The sequence below is a fragment of the Budorcas taxicolor genome, chromosome 16 (assembly GCF_023091745.1).
Source record: "Budorcas taxicolor isolate Tak-1 chromosome 16, Takin1.1, whole genome shotgun sequence".
Taxonomy (NCBI): domain Eukaryota; kingdom Metazoa; phylum Chordata; class Mammalia; order Artiodactyla; family Bovidae; genus Budorcas; species Budorcas taxicolor.
The window spans coordinates 29,499,378-29,519,801 of NC_068925.1; the positions used below are offsets into that span (position 1 = coordinate 29,499,378).

General features: G+C 36.1%; 1 protein-coding gene across 8 annotated transcripts in view; it reads right to left on the reverse strand.

Moving 5' to 3' along the window:
• Positions 1-219: 219 nt before the first annotated feature.
• ENAH (ENAH actin regulator) overlaps positions 220-20,424 on the reverse strand; it is a 155,386-nt gene continuing 135,181 nt past the window's right edge. For 5 of the 8 annotated variants that reach the window (XM_052653474.1, XM_052653478.1, XM_052653473.1 and 2 more), the window contains 8 exons: positions 19,660-19,805; positions 19,439-19,496; positions 18,604-18,652; positions 15,700-15,766; positions 13,096-13,158; positions 9,876-9,954; positions 3,791-3,848; positions 220-3,231 (listed from right to left, as the gene is read on the reverse strand). In XM_052653474.1, coding sequence (XP_052509434.1) covers positions 3,194-3,231; positions 3,791-3,848; positions 9,876-9,954; positions 13,096-13,158; positions 15,700-15,766; positions 18,604-18,652; positions 19,439-19,496; positions 19,660-19,805 — 558 coding nt within the window. In that variant the 3' untranslated portion in view covers positions 220-3,193. The remainder of the gene's footprint in view (positions 3,232-3,790; positions 3,849-9,875; positions 9,955-13,095; positions 13,159-15,699; positions 15,767-18,603; positions 18,653-19,438; positions 19,497-19,659; positions 19,806-20,424) is intronic. The other 3 variants (XM_052653480.1, XM_052653479.1, XM_052653475.1) reach the window with 1 other exon arrangement.

The following is a 20,424-nucleotide window of genomic DNA, read 5'->3' on the forward strand; positions in this document are numbered from 1 at the left end:
ACAGCTATTTCAAGCAAAAAGTAGATACATGATCACATATTCCCTTTGTATACATTATTTAGTATTTATGACTTATGAAATCTTTAAAGAATAGTGTCGTGATATGTAAACTTTAAGTAGTGAAGCCATGGATTTTAAAGAGTGTTTTTTACATTCAAAGCAACTTATTTAGAACCAACAGATTATGTCAGATTATCTAAGTGTCACAAACAAGAAACATGTATATACTGCAATTTTATTTCAATCGCACAAACGAAGTTAGCGTGTAGGAAATTTAAATGGAACAGTATGGTAAAAACAGCAGAGAAACAAAAACGCTATAAAGGAAGTACACCTAAAGCATGAGAATTCAACATTCATTAGTGTTTCATCTTCAGTTTTGATTGACACTTGATGCTTGCAAATTCTGAAACAAACTTTGAGATCATGATGACTATTCTGAAGAGATTTCAGCACCAGCACTAAGGTTTGTACATTCAGTCGGTTTGCAGTTGACTTGTTAGCCATTTACATAGTGTGTAGTACAGATTTGTCCCAGGTCAGATCACAGTGTTAAAGGAAAGAAGTACCTTCCTGTAATTAGAAAGGATCCCCTAAACTGCACTCAGCTTAAGACATCCAATGTACAAGAGCACGAAAGCCATCATAATAACATGGCTCCAGGAACAGAGTTTTGATAAGGAAAATAACCTAAGCTTCTGTTTCCCACTTTAATTACTGAAATCTCTAACAATGACAAAACTGTCACACAGGACAGTAAATGTATACAGTAATTCAACCAAACTTCTTGGAAAGAACACATTTAGCAGTCTGGGATAAAGCAGAGTGACAGGAAATAAAACGTGATTCAACACTGGTTCTTTTTGTCATTTTACACAGACATGTTAATATTTAGACCAAGGCACAAAACGCTTAGTGCATAAGCCAGTTTCTTCCTCAAGATCTAGCATTTTTAGCGTAGCCTTTTATCTTACTTTGGACCACTTGTACCCAGTACTCTATCCTACTGTTTAACTTAATCAACAAAATCAAAAATGGTTTCTGACCAGATTTATGGGGGACATAAAACATTTATATCACCAAAGTGTTTGCATAACCAAAAGTACGGTAATAAAGATGGAAATGCCTCCTATTTCTTTAAGAAAGTAGTACTCTAAGCTTGCTGCATCTTTAATGTCTTTCCTGGTGGATGACAATGAATAGCTGATAGAAAAAGAACTGCATATTAGAATTATGATAGCTCATCCATCACAGATTAATCTAAAAATGAAGTTTCTACAGAAACAAGAACTGTTTTAATAAGGAAAAAAAAAATTTCCTCATTCAAACCTCTTTGAAGTGGTGATGGCTGCAAACCTGCATTTAGAAAACTATGCTATCAACAAGCTCTGTCTTATGAAGGTAGATTAAGAAATCCAGAAAGCAGACAACAGTGGATTATTTCTTCAAAATTTTAGTAAAACTACAGATAATCAAAGATTTCAAAGCAAATATGGCACATAATAACTCAAGCATAAACCAAGATGGAGAGCCTGGAGAATTTCTGATTTCCTAGATTTTCAAAAAAGCTATCATTGTAACATACAGGATTGCTCCCCTATTTTATTCTTAGAAGTTTCAAAGAAAAGGGAGTGCATCACACACACACACACACACACACACACACACGTGAGTGCCCACACGAACACGCACACGCACGTGGTGGTAAGCAGACATCTAGCTCCTCCTTCCTACCACCTAAGTCTCACTTTGTTTATTAAAAGAAAATTATGCAGGGCCCCTCGTCGTTTTTCCCTTTATCCGATGATTTCTGTGACCTTACTCGCTGCCATCGTTGTTACTTTTCTAGTATTTCAACGTAAAAGTCTGAAAGCAGCTCTGAAGTCAGGAATGTGTACCTGAACACCTGGGTAACTACAGGGCACCTAGGTAACAATAACTGCCAGATTCAGGGATTGAACGTTTGAATTCCACAGTAAGACAGAATTCATGTGAAGCTCAGAATCATGTTTCAGACCACTGAAGTTACTGAATTAAAATACAAACAGCTGAAGACATGATGTAAAAGATTAAGTACTCGGTTCTGTTAACATATTTACCAATTAAAGTCACAAAATATTCCTCATCATTATTCATGCAGATAACTGAGAAAAAAGATAGTGCAGAAATTAACTTTAAATAAAAAATTATTCCTTCCCCTCCTCCCACTCCCTATACTCTACAAAATGTTTTCCCTGGGACTAGGCCTTGAAAAGGCCACTACATATTAGTTTAACATGCATTACAGTCTGCAATTAAAAAAGCTAATTTTTGTGGTGGTTTGTAGTTACATTATAAAAATGTCCACATGCATAAATCTAAAAAAGGTTGAAAACCTACAGTAAATCTACAATATATTGTTTTACATTTGACCACTGGTTTGTGTTATGTAGGAGTCATAGATTTGGTAAAGCATTGTAACAATTTAGGAAGGCATCTAAATCTTTAAATTCTGGATGAATTTTATGTTTGAATCTACAAAATTGCGTGAAGGCTAAACTCGAGAGACCTCCTATCATTCTAAAATTCCTCACTCTGGACAAATCATTTTTAGGACACTTTCTTATAAATGTCACCTTTTGAAAGCACATACAATTCCATTTGTTCCACATTTTATGATCTTAACCTACACGGGGCTGACTTCAATTATCCATGGAATATCAAATATGATAGGAAGACAAACCTGAGAGAAACATTTACAATACAATAGCATCACTTGCTAAATTCTTCATCAGCATTCTCTGAAAAAAAAACTTCTCAAGCCTTTTTCCTCTTTATTTTAGCAATGGACTGTGGAAAATGTGCAATTGTCTCTTGACATGAAAATATTTTCAATGTACGGTGATCTTGCCTGACGGGTTTAGTTATTTTCTGCATAACTGATACAGGAACTCCTATACGACTCTCTTCCATCCTGTTGTAAAGGTCAGAAAAAAGCAGCAAACTGGGAGGGAAATAGCTTATCCACCGGAGTAATAATGTTTGAAGGCTTTCAAAGTATGTTGGTTTTTCCCTCCTTCCGACTGTGTGTCTCCATTTTCTTCTTACAGCTCACAAAATGTAAGGGTTTTGTTGTTGCTAACAGTTGTTCTTTGCAGATTTTTATTTTCTTTTTTTTTCCAGATTAAAGTCCTCTCTCTCTTAGTTTGTTTCTCTACGCAGTATTTGACTTGCTCAGTTCCTGCCTGATTGCTGGTAGGAAAAGGAAAAGTATTAAAAGTAAATATAATGGTAAGGTAATATAAATGGGTGATTCAGTCTCAAGAAATCTTAATGACTGCATTCAAACTCACAGTAATACAAAGATATACTAACTGTGCATTTTTCATTGAAGAAATCTATGTTCTTATTTTTACAATAACAACAATTTATATATATTTATACATTCTCTCCATTTTGTACACAAAATGAAAACACTGATTCTTTGGGCTCAAAACAAGAGTTCAGTGGGATGGGATGGATGAAAAGGAGTAACCTAGAGAAAGAGCAGTTTACTTAGTTTTCCATCTAAAACTACTCAATACCGGAAACTTAAGAGGAATTTTGTTTACCTGTTTTCACAAATAATTTCCATTATCTGAAGGAGAGAAACCCTCTCTTTGGCATCTGAAGCCAGGTAAAGGGCAGGATAATATGGAAAAGTAATTGTTTTATGCCCTCAAGTAACAAACTAGGTATTTTTTATCTTCATTTTCTTTAAAATGGGTATTATTAAACATTATAAGAGTAGCAAATTTGTTCAGACACTCACCATCAATGAGCTCTTCTTTTAGCTTAGTTAATTCTTTTCTCATTTCATCTAAAATGTCCTAAAATATTAGAGAAAAACATCAGAAATACAGAAAATAAATAAAGATTCTTGCTTATATAAAATTTTACCAATGTATAAAATGTTAGCTCTGTCTTTTGTTTCCAGATTCGTAATTTATGACTTAGAAGATCAACTTTGGTAAATTGTGTTTTAATAGTCTTCTCTTCCCAATCTTGCTTATTCTAGCTTAGCAAAATATGAAGCAGAAGGTTTTCTAAACCTAAAAAATAATTACCCGGTCATGCCGTTAAAGCTATGATTCAGATAATCCCTATAAAACATAAGAGCTTTGGTTTAATCTTTTGAGAGCTAAGAGGCAATCCATAAACAAGTTTCAAGGAAGAAGACACAAACTGGACAATCAGCTCCTGGGCAATCTGTCATCTGGTCTAAAGTATGGGGACTGCTTACAAATCACCAAAGCTGTCAAACTAAACTTCACGGAATCAAGGATTCCCCTGGAGGGCCCTCGGGGGCTGCCCTAACAGGTGGGAAGGAGGAGGATGGGACCCTGCTGGACATACACAGTCTGAAGACAGAAGACCGGTCACACATAGCTACTGAGCTCTTGAAACGTGGCAAGTCTGAGGTGAGATGCACTGTAAACGTTAGACACCAGATTTCAAAGATTACTATGAAGAAAGTAAAGTAAAATAACTAATCAGTAATTTAAACATACTGATTATATACTGAAATATTCCTCTGGCTACATCAGGTTAAATAAATATATTAAAGTGAATGTCACCTATTTCTCTATTATTTAGTGCACCTGCTAAAAATTTAAAGTATGTGACCCATGTTACGTAGAGTTGGTCAAAAAGTTCATTTGGAAAAACCCTAACAAACTAACCAATCTGATCCATGGCCTTGTCTAACTCAATGAAACTATGAGCCATGCCATGTAGGGCCACCCAAGACAGACGGGTCGTGGTCGAGATTTCTGACAAAACAAGGTCCACTGGAGAAGGGAATGGCAAACCACTTCAGTATTCTTTCCTTAAGAACCCCATGAACAGTATGAAAAGGCAAAAAGATAGGACATTGAAAGATGAACTCCCCAGGTCAGTAGGTGCCTAATATGCTACGGGAGATCAGTGCAGAAATAACTCCAGAAAGAATGAAGAGACAGAGCCGAGCAAAAACATCATCTAGCTGTGGATGTGACTGGTGATAGAAGCAAGGTCTCATGCTGTAAAGAGCAATACTGCATAGGAACCTGGAGTGTTAGGTCCACGAATCAAGGCAAATTGGAAGTGGTCAAACAGGAGATGGCAAGAGTGAATATTGACATTTTAGGAATCAGTGAACTAAAATGGACTGGAATGGCTGAATTTAACTCAGATGACCATTATATCTGCTACTGTGGGCAAGAATCTCTTAGAAGAAATGGAGTAGCCATCAGTCAACAAAAAGTCCGAAATGCAGTACTTGGGTGCAATCTCAAAAATGACAGGATGATCTCTGTTGGTTTCCAAGGCAAACCATTCAATATCACAGTACTCCAAGTCTATGCCCTGACCGATAATGCTGAAGAAGCTGAAGTTGAACGGTTCGATAACATTTTCACTTTCATAAAGACCTACAAGACCTTCTAGAACTAACACCCAAAAGAGATGTCCCTTTCATTAGAGGGGACCGGAATGCAAAAGTAGGAAGTCCAGAAATACCTGGAGTAACAGGCAAATTCAGCCTTGGAGTACAAAATGAAGCAGGTCAAAGGCTAACAGTGTTTTGCCAAGAGAATGCACTGGTCATAGCAAACACCCTCTTCCAACAACACAAGAGAAGACTCTACACATGGACATCACCAGATGGTCAATACTGAAATCAGACTGATTATATTCTTTGCAACCAAAGGTGGAGAAGCTCTATACAGTCAGCAAAAACAAGACCAGGAGCATCTGGCTCAGATCATGAACTCCTTATTGCCAAATTCAGACTTAAACTGAAGAAAGTAGGGAAAACCACTAGACCATTCAGATATGATCTAAATCAAATCTCTTATGATTACAGAGTGGAAATGATAAATAGATTCAAGGGATTAGACCTGATAGGCAGAGTGTCTGAAGAACTGTAAACATTGTACAGGAGAGTGTGATCAAGACCATCTCCAAGAAAGAGAAATGCAAAAGAGCAAAATGGCTGTCTGAGAAAAGAAGAGAAATGAAAGGCAAAGGAGAAAAGGCAAGATATAGCCATGTGAATGCAGAGCTCCAAAGACCAGCAAGGCAAGATAAGAAAGCCTTCCTCAGTGATCAATGCAAAGAAATAGAGGAAAACAACAGAATGAGAAAGACTAGAAATCTCTTCAAGAAAATCAGAGTGATACCAATGGAACATTTCATGCAAAAATGGGCACAATAAAGGGCAGAAATGGTATGCACCTAACAAAAGCAGAAGATTAAGAAGAGGTGGCAAGAATACACAGAAGAACTATTCAAAAAAGATATTCATGACCCAGATAACCACAATGGTGTGATCACTCACCTAGAGCCAGATATCCTGGAACGAGAAGTCAAGTGAGTCTTAGGAAGCATCACTATGAACAAAGCTAGTGGAGGTGATGGAATTCCAGTTGAGCTGTTTCAAATCCTAAAAGGTCATGCTGTGGAAGTGCTGCATTCAATATGCCAGCAAATTTGGAAAACTCAGCAGTGGCCACAGGACCAGAAAAAGTCAGTTTTCACTCCAGTCCCAAAGAAAGGCAATGCCAAAGAATGCTCACACTACTGCACAATTGCACTCATCTCACACGCTAGCAAAGTAATGCTCAATATTCTCCAAGTCAGGCTTCAACAGTACATGAACCATGAACTTCCAGTAGTTTAAGCTGGATTTAGAAAAGGCAGAGGAACCAGAGATCAAATTGCTAACATCCGTTGGATCATCAAAAAAGCGAGAGAGTTCCAGAAAAACATATACCTCTGCTTTATTGACTATGCCAAAGCCTTTGACTTGTGGATCACCACAAACTGTGGAAAATTCTGAAAGAGATGGGAATACCAGACCACTTGACCTGCCTCTTGAGAAATCTGTATGCAGGTCAGGAAGCAACAGTTAGAACTGGACATGGAACAACAGACTGGTTCCAAATTAGGTAAGGGAGTATGTCAAGGCTGTATATTGTCATCCTGCTTATTTAATTTATATGCAGAGTACATCATGAGAAATGATAGGCTGGATGAAGCATAAGGTGGAATCAAAATTGCTGGCAGAAATATAAATAACCTCAGATAAGCAGATGACAACACCCTTATGGCATAAAGCAAAGAAGAACTAAAGAGCCTCTAGATGAAGGTGAAAGAGAGTGAAAAAGCTGGCTTAAAACTCAGCATTCAGAAAACTAATAAGATCATGGCATCCAGTCCCATCACTTCATGGGAAATAGATGGGGAAACAGTGGAAACAGTGACAGACTTTATTTCTTTGAGCTCCAAAATCACTGCAGATGGTGACTGCAGCCATGAAATTAAAAAACGCTTGCTCCTTGGAAGAAAAGTTATGACCAACATAGACAGCATATTAAAAAGAAGAGACATTACTTTGCCAACAAAGGTCCATCTAGTCAAGGATATGGTCTTTCCAGCAGTCATGTATGGATGTGACAGTTGGACTATAAAGAAAGCTGAGCACCGAAGAATTGATGCTTTTGAACTGTGGTGTTGGAGAAGACTCTTGAGAGTCCCTTGGACTGCAAGAAGATCCAACCAGCCCATCCTAAAGGAAATCAGTCCTGGGTATTCACTGGAAGGACTGATGGTGAAGCTGATATTCCAATACTTTGGCCACCTGATGTGAAGAACTGACTCACTGGAAAAGACTCTGATGCTGGAAAAGGCTGAAGGCAGGAGGAGAAGGGGATGACAGAGGATGATATGGTTGGATGGCATCACCAACTCGATGGACATGAGTCTGAGAAAGCTCTAGGAGTTGGTGATGGACAAGGAAGCCTGGCATTCTGAAGTCCATAGGGTCACAAAGAGTTGGACATGACCAAGTGACTGAACTGAACAAACTTTTTGGCCAGCCTGATATTTCTATTTAATCGTGATGCTCTAGACCCTCTTTCCTCAATGATAACCACTCTGTCTTTACTTATTTTGCAAAATTTCTATTTATAAAGTTCAACTTGAAATAATGGATACACCCTCTAGTTAAAAACTTAAGATTGTGTAACATGAACGCTTAGAGAAGGCAATGGCACCCCACTCCAGTAACTCTTGCCTGGAAAATCCCATGGACGGAGGAGCCTGGTAGGCTGCAGTCCATGGGGTCGCGAAGAGTCGGACATGACTGAGCGACTTCACTTTCACTTTTCACTTTCATGCATTGGAGAAGGAAATGGCAACCCACTCCAGTGTTCTTGCCTAGAGAATCCCAGGGACAGGGGAGCCTGGTGGGCTGCCATCTATAGGGTCGCACAGAGTCGGACACGACTGAAGCAACTTAGCAGCAGTAGCAGCAGCAACATGAATGCTAAAAGGGCTAATAAGTTGATAATTTTAATGGGTGAAAAACAACTATCCTTTGGAAGGATTATCAAATTCTATGACTTTCTTTAGCACTGTGCACACCTTAGGTAAAATTAAATAGCTCTATGTTTAAGGCTTATCTTTAAAAAAAACCTTTTCATGTTTAAAATAAGGTTGAAAATTATCATCAATTAGTTTATTTCCTCCATTTTCCAGTGAGGAAACTGAGGCACAGAACTAATAGATATTCTTTTTCAAATTAATTTAAAATCAGTCCTAAAATCAAATCTATTCCTCTCAAGTCCCCTACTTCAGACAGTCAAGAACTGACCATATTTTAATTGTGTGCAAGTGCTCCATTTCAAGATATTTTTCAAGAAAAGAAAGCCATGTTTAACACACGGGAAACAAGCTTGTTTATCAATGACCACATGCTTTTCAAATTAGGTAACTCAACTGAACTGTTCAAACAGCTTTGTAGTATAAAAGGTTGATCTGAAACTGTTACTATTTGTTGCTTTAATTCCTATTTAACTTTTACTTTGAACTCATTATACTGCACCATTATTGGTACTCTTTTAAGCCCCACTCAAACTGCTGATATTTTAAAAAATGAGTGACGGAATGGGGAAAGCGGGCTCTGAAGATAAAGACAGGATTCTGATCCTGACTATGGGACTGAGTAAATTCAAATTCTCTGAACCTCTGATGTGCACAATTCGAGTACAGACACTACGTTATCTGACTACTACCAGGATTAGGAGACAATGTCACGCTAATAACCTAGCAAATGCGTAACACTGAGGTCTGCCAGACAGTCGGTAAATGCCTGTTATAGTGATCAGTACCACTGTTATCTTTACAGGCTATTCTGAAGTGCAGGATAAGAAGACAAAGATTAAATTGTTCATTACAGGCATAACTATCAGGTCTACAAAACTGATAGCTGTTTCACTAAGACGTCTTCAGCCTTCCTTTTCCAATCTTTTAAAACACTATCATTTAAAATTTTTTACCTCTTTTAGAAGTAAAACAGTTCAAGGTTCCAAAATTTCCTATTACTCCTTCCATTTTTTTCTGTGTATATAGGTGTTAAACACAATGCATACTGTATCTAAAATACAAACAATATCTTTTTCTTACTGATTTTTTCCCCCAAACTGCTTCCTTTCACAGAAATATGTGAGAGTACTCTTCTTCCTTACATTCTTGCTAAAACCAGACTTGGTGGGTCTGTTTTGGCCAATGCTGAGTGCAAGCCAATTTTTTCTCTTGAACAACTGTACACCATGCACTTACATTTAACGTTTATCCTATTACATTAAACCACTGTCCCTACCCTCTACCACTGCTGGCACTTTATGAAAACTGATGAACCAAAACCTGAGGATCTGAAGGAAGTAATACAGCATGAATGCTACTGTTTAATTTCTACAAAAATATCAAGTCTATATTCTTTTCGAATACATTCACCACCTGTCAAATATATGTACATGGGATTATTTTTAAAAAGAACAAGTACAAATAAAGGGCAGCGGCTGCTGGGCACCTACCTGCTTCAGCCTGTCATAGTCCAGTCCCTCCGTCTGGACTCCATTGGCACTGGGCTGTGACGAAGGCGCAGATTTTGGTCTGGACAAATGAAATTTTCAGGACAGGTAAGTAATGCTTAGCATATTTAATGAGTTCATTAGTAATTGCAAACTTATCAACCCAACACCAGATTATAGTACATTTCTTAAAACATGTGTTAAAGAGTTAATTATCTTAATAGTTGCAGATGTACAAAAATAATTAGGATGTACAAAACTATTTTTTGTTTTTTTATCAGTACTTATAAAGAAATTAGAAAAAGTTGATAACATGACAAAACTTTTCCAGTAAAGAGTAGAAGACAATGCCCTTTGGGCACGAGGAGGGTGGCAGGGTAACAGGTGGCATCATGACCAGGACAGACGGGAGGCCAGCTGCAGCGACCCAGCCCAAGTAACACAATCTTGTTCTCTCCTTTTGAAACTGTAAGCTATCTAAATATGTGGCAAACCAATAAGAGCGAAATGATAAAGACCAGACTATTTCACTCTGTATAAATCAATTTTCAAATTATATGCCTTGGTTTCCGGTGGCAGGAGGAGGAACTGCTTAATGAGTATGATTTCTTTGTATGTGTTCTATTCCATATCAAGTATCAAAATAAGTAAGCATCTTGGAAATATGATTATTAAGTTAAAAATAAGTTATTAAAAATTTAAAAATGTCTGTTCCTATCCAATTGGCTTTGTGGCTATTTCCCAATGAAGTTTTTATAAAGATGCTCTCTGAATGGTCATCTAACTACTTCCACAAACTTACTTTGTTTAAAAAAAGGGGGGAGGGTAAGGAGACAGAAGCAGACTGTCAATTACTATTACATTTTCAAAAGTTGAGCTTCTGTTAAAAAATTTTACATGAAGAAATAAGTCTTAAGGATTAGCCATATTTTAAGCAAAAAGTTTCAAAATCAAGTCAGTCAATCGTGACTCCCTCTCCAATTCTGGCAAGAGAAAATACTAAGTGGGAAAATTTAGAATTTTAACTGAATGCTACTTCATTTTCAGCTTTTAGTGTATATTAAATGGCCACTTTTTAAGGGTCACAAATCAATGCAAAAGAAAACAAGTAGGCCATGTATTTCCAACTTTGCAGAATACCAATGTGAGAAATCTGAACCAAGACTTCACAGGCATAACTTTTTCAAACTTACAATTCTTATAAGGCACATTACACTTCAAACCCATAGGCACTGTGTGTGAAGATGAAATCTTGAGTCATTTAGGTTTATATGAAACATATGACAGCTTAAAAGATTGTTGTGAAAAAAGTCAACCAATTTTACTACATATCTGCTGCTATGTTTATATACAAGAAAAATAATAACTCATAAAATTTCAATCAAGAGGCACTGAGCTAGGCCCTGTGCTGGATAAGATTTATATGACATACTTCCTTTCCTCTTGAGACAGTATACCTTTTCACCTTGTTGAGGAGGTGACTTAATTCCATAGTCATTTAAGATGCACTGAGATCCACAGTGTGCAAGTCACACTGCACTGCAGAGTCTGGTCTATACAGTAAGTATCATAAACATTGACTTTTATGCATTTCATTTACCCATACTGCCTGTTCCTGCTCTCCAGAAGTAAATTATTATTTATTCTGCTTTTCTTTTACATTTCACATTTAATTCGTACACACAGTTTTGGTTTCTTTTACTAAACTTACATAATGAATATCCTTGAAATTCATGTGAATAACAATAGTCTGTTACTTAACTGGGGAGTATGTTATAAATATATCCATATTTATTAAACAATCCAGGAAATTATTGTTATATAATAAAAAAAAATCATGGAAACATGCAATTTGTAAATAATTTAATTCATGCTAACATGCAATCCACCACCACCACCGACCGCCACCACCACCACCATCACCATGATGATTAACTAAAGGGGGGAACTTTTCATACTTAAGGAAAGACGTAATCACCACTTTTTAAAAAAAGGTTTATCAACAACATTATCTCAGGGGGATACTATGTATGAAAGCTGCAAACTGGAAAGATTTACAACAGAAAATCTCATCGTTAAATGCTATTTTTCTATGTGTTAGTGAATTTTCTAAATAAGTCTTTGGACAAAACAATTAAACCACCTCAAAAAAAGCAGGAAGAACTATTTCACTACTGTATTATAAATACTTTATGCAAATTTAACTGGCTAACAAAATGAACTTGACAAATATTTTAATCATCAATGGCATGAAAATAACTGTAGCTAATAACAAACAATGTGGTCGAATAGAGTCTGATTACAGAACTCCTTACTCACTACCAAAGACAACCTCCTGTATACTATTTATGCTCCCAGTAGACTTGATGTGTATTTTAAAAAACAGATGCATATAGTAACATGAGTATAATATCTCAGTTATTTCTAACATTAAGGTTTTCACCATAATTGATAACAAAAAAGGGGGATTTTTATTACTTCATAACGAGAGTGCTGCCTCTAGATACTGCCTATAAAATAACTATACTGCAACTATTTAAGTCCCTGTTCTGCCAAATTAATTCTAAATATAGCTTAAGCACTTGAGGATCTTAAGAAATTGTCAAGTTTTTTAATTAAGAAAGAAATACATGGTTCATATCCTAAGTTTTCTTAATTAAAAAATGGTACAACAGGACTCATCCTAGAAAACAAATAATCTGCTCAAGGATATTAGATGTTAGGTTGTTAAAGATACTCAATTTACTGCAAAGTATGGAGGAAACAGAGATTTTCCTCAAATAATAAATTATTCACAATGGCTATTCACTGTGGCTCTAATACTGTCCTGTCTTCCAGTGACAGAGTACAGGATCTTCTGTTCAACTTTTTAAAGCCTTGTCTTATAAAAAGAATGGCTTTTAAAATAAAATGCAAAAGCTAGACACTCTCGATACATGTAGACTTCGATTCTCATTCTCGTATTTCAGGTATGTTGACCATTTATATTTATCATAATCCATATATCAACTGATGGCAGGGAAATGAATACTATTAATTTTTCTCACTAAAGTCACGCAGAATTTTTTCTAAAAGAGTGTTTTAGATACAGCTTAATACGAAAGATTTACGTTATCGCCATTTCTCCTTTGTGGTGATTACCAATCCATGTAGAAAAAGCTCAGCCCTATCCTGAAAATGTTATTTAAAAGTCTCAAATCACAAAGTCACATCAGGATGATACCTGTGTAATGAATCATAGGACCTGTTGTCAAAAACAATCTGATTTTTCCTTGGAGAATCCCGTCTATGAAGGGGAAAAACCATTTAAAGGAATACACAATAGAACTCTTAAAAATAATTCTCATTTTGTTACTGTTTTACAGGTTTTTAGTTATAGCAAACAGAAGAACTAAAGGAGTCCATTAGCTTTAAAATAATTGTAAAAAAAGAAAAGATTATTTGGAGACTAAGTCTAGTTATGTGAGGACCCTGTTTACGTGATAATTACAGAGAATTCTTTTAAAAAATCATTATGTAGTGGCTACTTTTACATACTGTAAAACCTACTTACGTAAAAATTCAACAAGTATCAAAACACAGGACATTTCTATTAGAGTGAATATAAATAAAACTACAGACTCAAATAAAAAGCACAGTAAAAATCACTATAGCTTGAAGTATACAAAATTAGCTCTTCTGAGGAGGCATGTAAAGAACTTTTTCCCATCTTGAATACAAGATCTGTAAGCTCCCAATAAATGCCATGGGAAGAATTCATAAACTTTCCAATGTACGTTCCAGTCATGATTTAGAGCTTTTTTTCTAATTTATTTTTTTTTATTAAAGGATAATTGCTTTACAGAATTCTGTTGTTTTCTGTCAAACCTCACATGAATCAGCCATAGGTCAACATTCTTGCTTTTATTCCACTGTCTGACATCTTCACTTAATACACCATATATATTACAGGATATTAATCCATCTTATCATTAACATAATTTTGACACTGCGTATTTATACTTTCAGTACTGTGCAAGGATAAAGTATGCTTAAATAAAAGCAGAAAAAAAAAAAAAGGCCAATATACTTGTTTTCAGAAGGAATGAGGGGAGTAATTTAGGAAGAAAAGCAATACAGTTCTTTAATTGGGCATTTTAGAAAGTTCACTCTGGGAAAAGAGAGGAAAACCATCTACCAGAATTAGAACATGATTACAATACACTACTGTATAATAAGAACCCATATTTGATTAATCTATACAAAATATTTTTAAAATAGTGATGCTTAGAACATTTATTAAACTTTCTTTAGAAGTCTGAAGAGTCTGTGAAAGAATATTCTTTCCTTTATTAACTGAACCCAACCAGAACAAGGCACACATACATTCCACCTGGAGAAGTTTTTCCATGTCCCGTCTACGATAGAACTTTTGCCATGAATTTAAGCTTAGCTTTAGGCAAGCTCACTATGGCATCCCTATCAACGAGGCAGGGATGAAAGTAGTGACAAAGAGAAGGCATTCCTCCCCGTTACAATCTGCAACTTCAAAGGACACGACACATCACAGGTCTGTTCTGATATGCACAGTACTTGATAAACTGGGTGTTGTACAGTGCTACTGAAGAAAATCTGTAACTACTACTAGAGATACATTAGAAGGCCACATCAATTAGGTATCTGGGAACACAAATGCAGTTTTTCCACTCTACTGAAGAAACATGTTTACCAAAAGCAATTCCAGTCAAATATATTCATCTTTCAGTGACGGAGAAACTGAAAGCTTTTATACATTCAAAAAGGCCCAGTTTCTTTGTGAAATTTAATTAACTATGTCATCACCAAATCTTTCGCACCAACAGAAAGAACCACACAAAAAAACCAATCCAAATTTAGACTGAAGCTCATGTACACAGACCTGTGATAATATAAGGTCTATTTTTGTATTTTTTACAATTAGGCTTCTATAATTAGATGTTAAGTCTGCTTTTTCATGAGGCAAAAATAAGGCGAACAGCTCAGAAACAAAAGGCAAAAAAAACTTTTCTGTCTCAAGACACATACTTTTCTTTTGGAAAAATATGAGTCCTTTAAACTGTCTCATAAACCAAGAAAATGTTTCATCTGTGTTTAAGATCTACAATATAAAGTTAGGTATGACAGCAAAGTATACCTGCCTAAGGCATACTGGATTTCCTTGACTATGCGACACACAGCCACTTGTAGGAACATGAATTAACTAGTCTTGTCCCTGGGCATTGTCTTTCTTCACTCAACTATAATTAGAAGTTTCAGCTGAAAAATAAACCTTTCTACTTTATAAAGTCAAAATTTTAGGTTGTATTCTGTTCTCTCTTAAACACTATAGCCTTTTCTCTCCAGCGCTTTTCAGTTTGAAGCATTATGCCTCTTTCAAAAGTTCAATGTTATTTATTGACAGTAATAATGATATTGAGGTTATACAGGAGAATGTCCTGTTTCTTAAGAAAAATGCTCAAGTATTAGGGCTGAAGCAATATATATTTGCAAACTGCTTTCCAACTATTCAGAGGGAAAAAAGTGTGGATGTGTAGACAAGCGTTCAAGCCAATGTTGGCAAAATGTTAATAACTGGTGAATCTAGGTGATGGATACATGGATGTTTGCTATACTATTCTTTCAATTTTCTGTCGTTGTTTTGAATTTTTTCAAAATATAAGTACTGGGAGGAATAAAAGCTATCTAGAAATTTCAGACAACCTGGGTGATAATAATAAGCATATGGTAGAATTCAGACCGATAAAAATGCAGATGTTAATTTCTTCTTAGATACAACTGTAATATAAAACTTAGAAAAAAAATTGATTACCTGGAAATAACAGGTGACTTGCTGCCATTCATTGTGTTTGTTCTTTCCCAAGGTTTTCTTGTCGGTTCTTTAAAAATTAAAGAACTTATGTTAAATATCCTATATGCTCCCAGAGTTAGGATTCTAATTTGTATAATTTCAGATCCCAAAATGAAAAGAAATTACTAAGCAACTAAGTGTGACAACTTTCTCTGCGAAGAACTTAAGATTGTTAAATTTATAATACTGTAATTCTAAACACCAGATGGTAAAAAAGTTTCTATAATAAAAATAGGATAATAAGGGTAGGATAATTTTGATTAATTACAATGAAAATATAGGAATTATTTTAAATTAATAAGGACAGCTTAAATTTATTAGAATGGGAGAGTACGAACTATACACTCTTTTAAACTATTTTCAGTGCCAATGATAAAACAAATAAAAAGAATCTTTAATGTGTTCATGTACTTCTACATTTAATCTAAATTCAAACAGCCCTCTTGGCAAAAAATTCAAGCAACTCAAAATATATTTCAGATTCATCTCATTCTACTGTACTTCCTTGATTTTCAAACAACCAATTGTCAGGACTTAGCAGACAATTCCAGTTAAATAAAATTAGGTTTCTCTGAGCTTTCAGTTGACTGTGTTCTGAAAAGCGAAGCTCTAAACTGTTTTTGCTAACCTGGGCTGCCTGGCTGATGCTGTCACTGGCCTCACTAGACAACTAGGTGAAATCCGGAGCGGAAGCCTCTCATGGAAGAACAAACTTGGGCCATAGGACAATCAAGTCTAAGTTGTGCAGAATTTTAGCTTGAAAAACTGCTGAGTTGTACTGTGCCCCCTCAACTGGCCTATGGACGTGCACGTATGCAAAACTAAACTCTCAACTCAAGCCTGAAGCACTTATGTTCCGGATTTCTGCTGCCTTCAGTCATCTAGTGAAACAAAGTCACCATTCATCTTGCTTTACTCCTTGTCCACCAACCAGTCAACCAATACTTCTTCTGTATTCTCACAGCTAACACACTCTCTCACTGACCACCACAGACTGAGCCAGTGGACGTCAGATAATCAGATGAGGATGTCCACGACAGACAGAATCAGAAACACATCCAAGAGATACCTCCAGAGTAGGGGAAAAGAGGGGACTCCTGAAGGACAACTGGACAGGCAGGGGATGGTCGTAAGAACACTGTCACTAAAGAAGAGGCAGGGGAAGTGATGTCTCCTAGTCTCTTCCAGCTCCAACTCCCCATCTCTGCCCATGCCATACCCACTTCCTTTTGAAAAAGCACTCCTTTCTCTACTTCCAGCCAAGCGAAATACTCTTCAAGGCAAGGCAAAATGTCATTTTCTCCTACAAGGATGATCCAGGTGACTCCCAACTATACAATCTCCGTCTCCGTGATACATTTTTTAATATTCAACATGTGGTTATGAAACATTAACTTTTCACTTGTGTGTGTGTCTCAGCATCCAAGCTGAATCATGCATTTCTTGTGCTTAGGATGACTTCATCTTTCGCTTCTTTTTGGCCTGGCAGGTGTCTGACATGTGGCAATTAAGGGAAAAAAAACTGACTGCAACAAGTGAAGTAAAAAAGCCTCTGCTGCTGCTAAGTCACTTTAGTCGGATCCGACTCTGTGCAATCCCATAGACGGCAGCCCACCAGGCTCCCCCATCCCTGGGATTCTCCAGGCAAGAACACTGGAGTGGGTTGCCACTTCCTTCTCCAATGCGTGAAAGTGAAAAGTGGAAGTGAAGTCGCTCAGTCGTGTCTGACCCTCAGCGACCCCATGGACTGCAGCCCACCAGGCTCCTCCGTCCATGGGATTTTCCAGGTAAGAGTACTGGAGTGGGGTGCCATTGCCTTCTCCAAAAAAAAGCCTCTAGACTTTTTGAATGAATCCTTAATTTTATAAAAATGGTACACATGTGCAAACACACATGAAAAAAATACACACAAAACCCACGCTTCAGTTTCCCATGTTTTAAATAAGGGGATATACATTAGATGAGGGTTCTGTACATGACCTTCAGGGAATTAGTGAATATTTTGAAATGATGATCAGTTTTGTATAAAAATATGATTTTTTTCTTCCCTGGGAGAGGGCTCATAGCTCTTTTCAAATTCCAAAAAGTTCTGTGACTCTAAATTATAGCTGAGTCCTAAAATATCTATGGTTTAGTAATAACATGTATACTGATTTTGGGAAGAAAAGGTAAAAATAAGTAAATCACAAACAAGAGAATTTTTAATGAAGGTAACATAAACTGATTTGAGTCCTATTTAGAGGAAAAATTAGTCACAGTTACAATATAATTATAATACAGCAATCAGGCCACTACAGAATCACTATTCAGTGAGAATGAGTGGTTGTTATAGGCATTTCCCTATAGTTGATTCCTATGGCTAACTCTAAATATTAATTCATCAAAATGATCAAACTTCATTCCAAATTAGGTAGGAGCGAAACAGGCAGTTCAGTGTTTAGTCACTTAGTCAAATATGAAGAAATGACATATAAAATCCTTGCCTTTAAGAATCAATTACTAAAAGTATTTCTCTTTCATCTAGATAACATATTTTTCCTTGTTTAAATGAGTAACTTCAAGTGATTAACAGTAATTAATATACTTAGAAGGTATAAAAATTATGATTTTCAGAGAAAGTCACAGAAAAAACAGTTTGGATTTTAGTATTATCTCCCAATGTCATCAAGAAATGAACAGCTGCTTCAGGGTCACAAAAGGTAGAGGAGAAAGTCAGTGCTTTCAAATGTGAACCAAGAATTTTAACATTTTAGTAGCTAAGCAGTCACTTAATCTAAACATGGAGAAAGGGAGAATTTTTTTAATCGGGAAGTACTAATATTTAGATGAAGTTCATAAAGATGAAAATGTATCCCCTGAACTTACCAGGTGTAGTTGTTGAAGAGGCCTTAGAAGATACAGGCTCTGAGTCTTCCTAAACATACAGAAATACATATTAATAACATCATATCTTCTAGAAACCTGCTGTATACATTTGGTGCTTTATACCTTCAGCCATTTCCCACTTTTGCCTTCATCAGTCTCTTCTCTCTTCTACACTAAGTTTAGACTTTTTCATGTATCCTAGCAGCCCCACCTCCAAACTCCTCCCTCCCACACTGCAGTTCCTCGGGGCTCCCTTCCTCGTGTGTTCTCACTGAGACCTGCACACTCAATGAGAACCACACTTGCCAATGTGCTGCTGAATGGAAGAGAGGGCACAGCTAATAACCACCGGTATTTGGTCAAATTCCTTCATTTTTAAATGAAAGGAAAAGGAAACTCTCAGATATTTTAAAGACCCAGGAAAAAGTCCTTCACTCCTTTAACAGCAGGCTTAGGTACATAGTTAAATATAAGTAAGAATTCCAGTAATTTTCCCCTAACTACACACATTCAACCCATTTTACTAAGAATGTCATTAAAAATATATAAAAAGTGATGCCATTTTTAATATCTGAAGAGTTAAAAATAAATATTGTTAGTTGAAATTAATTAAATTCAAACTAATCTTTGACATGAGCTATACTTGAATCTCACATTTTCAGGTGCAGCAGACTATTTTAATTTTTATTTATTTTTTGCTCACACCACTCGGCATGTGGGATCTTTGTTCTCAGACCAGGGATCAACCCGTATCCCCTGCAGTGGCAGCATGGAGTCTCAGCCATTGTACTGCTAGGCAAGTCCTCATGAAGTAGACTCTTTCTTATTAACTTACATTTTTGTCTTCTTTTTGTTCTGTTTCTATCATTGATCCCTTTTCAGCAATTCTTCTCCTAGGAAAAAGGAGAAGGTACATCAGATAAAAAATCACAACAAATCATGTAACAGTTTAAAACTATACCAAAAAGGAAGGCCTGCGTCTTGTTAAATTATACTTAGAACAAAATTAACACAATTCTTTCGATTCTGGACACACCCACGTAATTTCTCACTCACCTCCTGGCCAGCAGGGCACTCATTTCTTCCATTAAACCACTACCCCCTAAAGGAAGGGGTCCATTTCCACGACCTGTATCTGTTTTAGATGAGGCCGAATTCACACCAGTGGTGTTCCCTCCGCTTGGGAAAGAGGCATCTTCCATCTTAATGAGAATATAAACACATAATAAACTCCTATGTGGGGCAATCCTAATATATCAATCTTATATTAATATATTACATTCAAAACAGAAGGCTATATCCACATTAACTTCAGTAAAAACATCTAGGTATTATTTTTAAACCTTAAGAACCAATGGAATAATTTTATGTATCAGTGAAGTTTTATCAAAGCTAACATAAGCAGTAATGGCATAACATGCTATCACATGTCTCCTTGTATAAGGCATTGAAAAGGATGTATTACTTTGGTGGTAAAAATTGCAAAACCTGTCCCCCATAATGCATAACCTCAATCAAATCTTAGGGATATATCAGATCTACAAAATACTTAATTACTGTCTTCAAAAATGTCAGTATCATGAAAAGAGGAAAATTAGGAATTATTACATTTTAAAGTAAATTAAATAGATATCACAACAAAACGTAACAGGAGTGACCCTGGAATAGAAAAAAAATTTGCCATAAAAGACATCATTGGACAACAGGTGAAATTTTAATAGATTTGTAGATTATGTAGCATTGTATCAATTAAATTTCCTGATTTTTGACAATTATATTGTGGTCATGTGGGTGAATGTTCTTCTTACAAAATACACACTT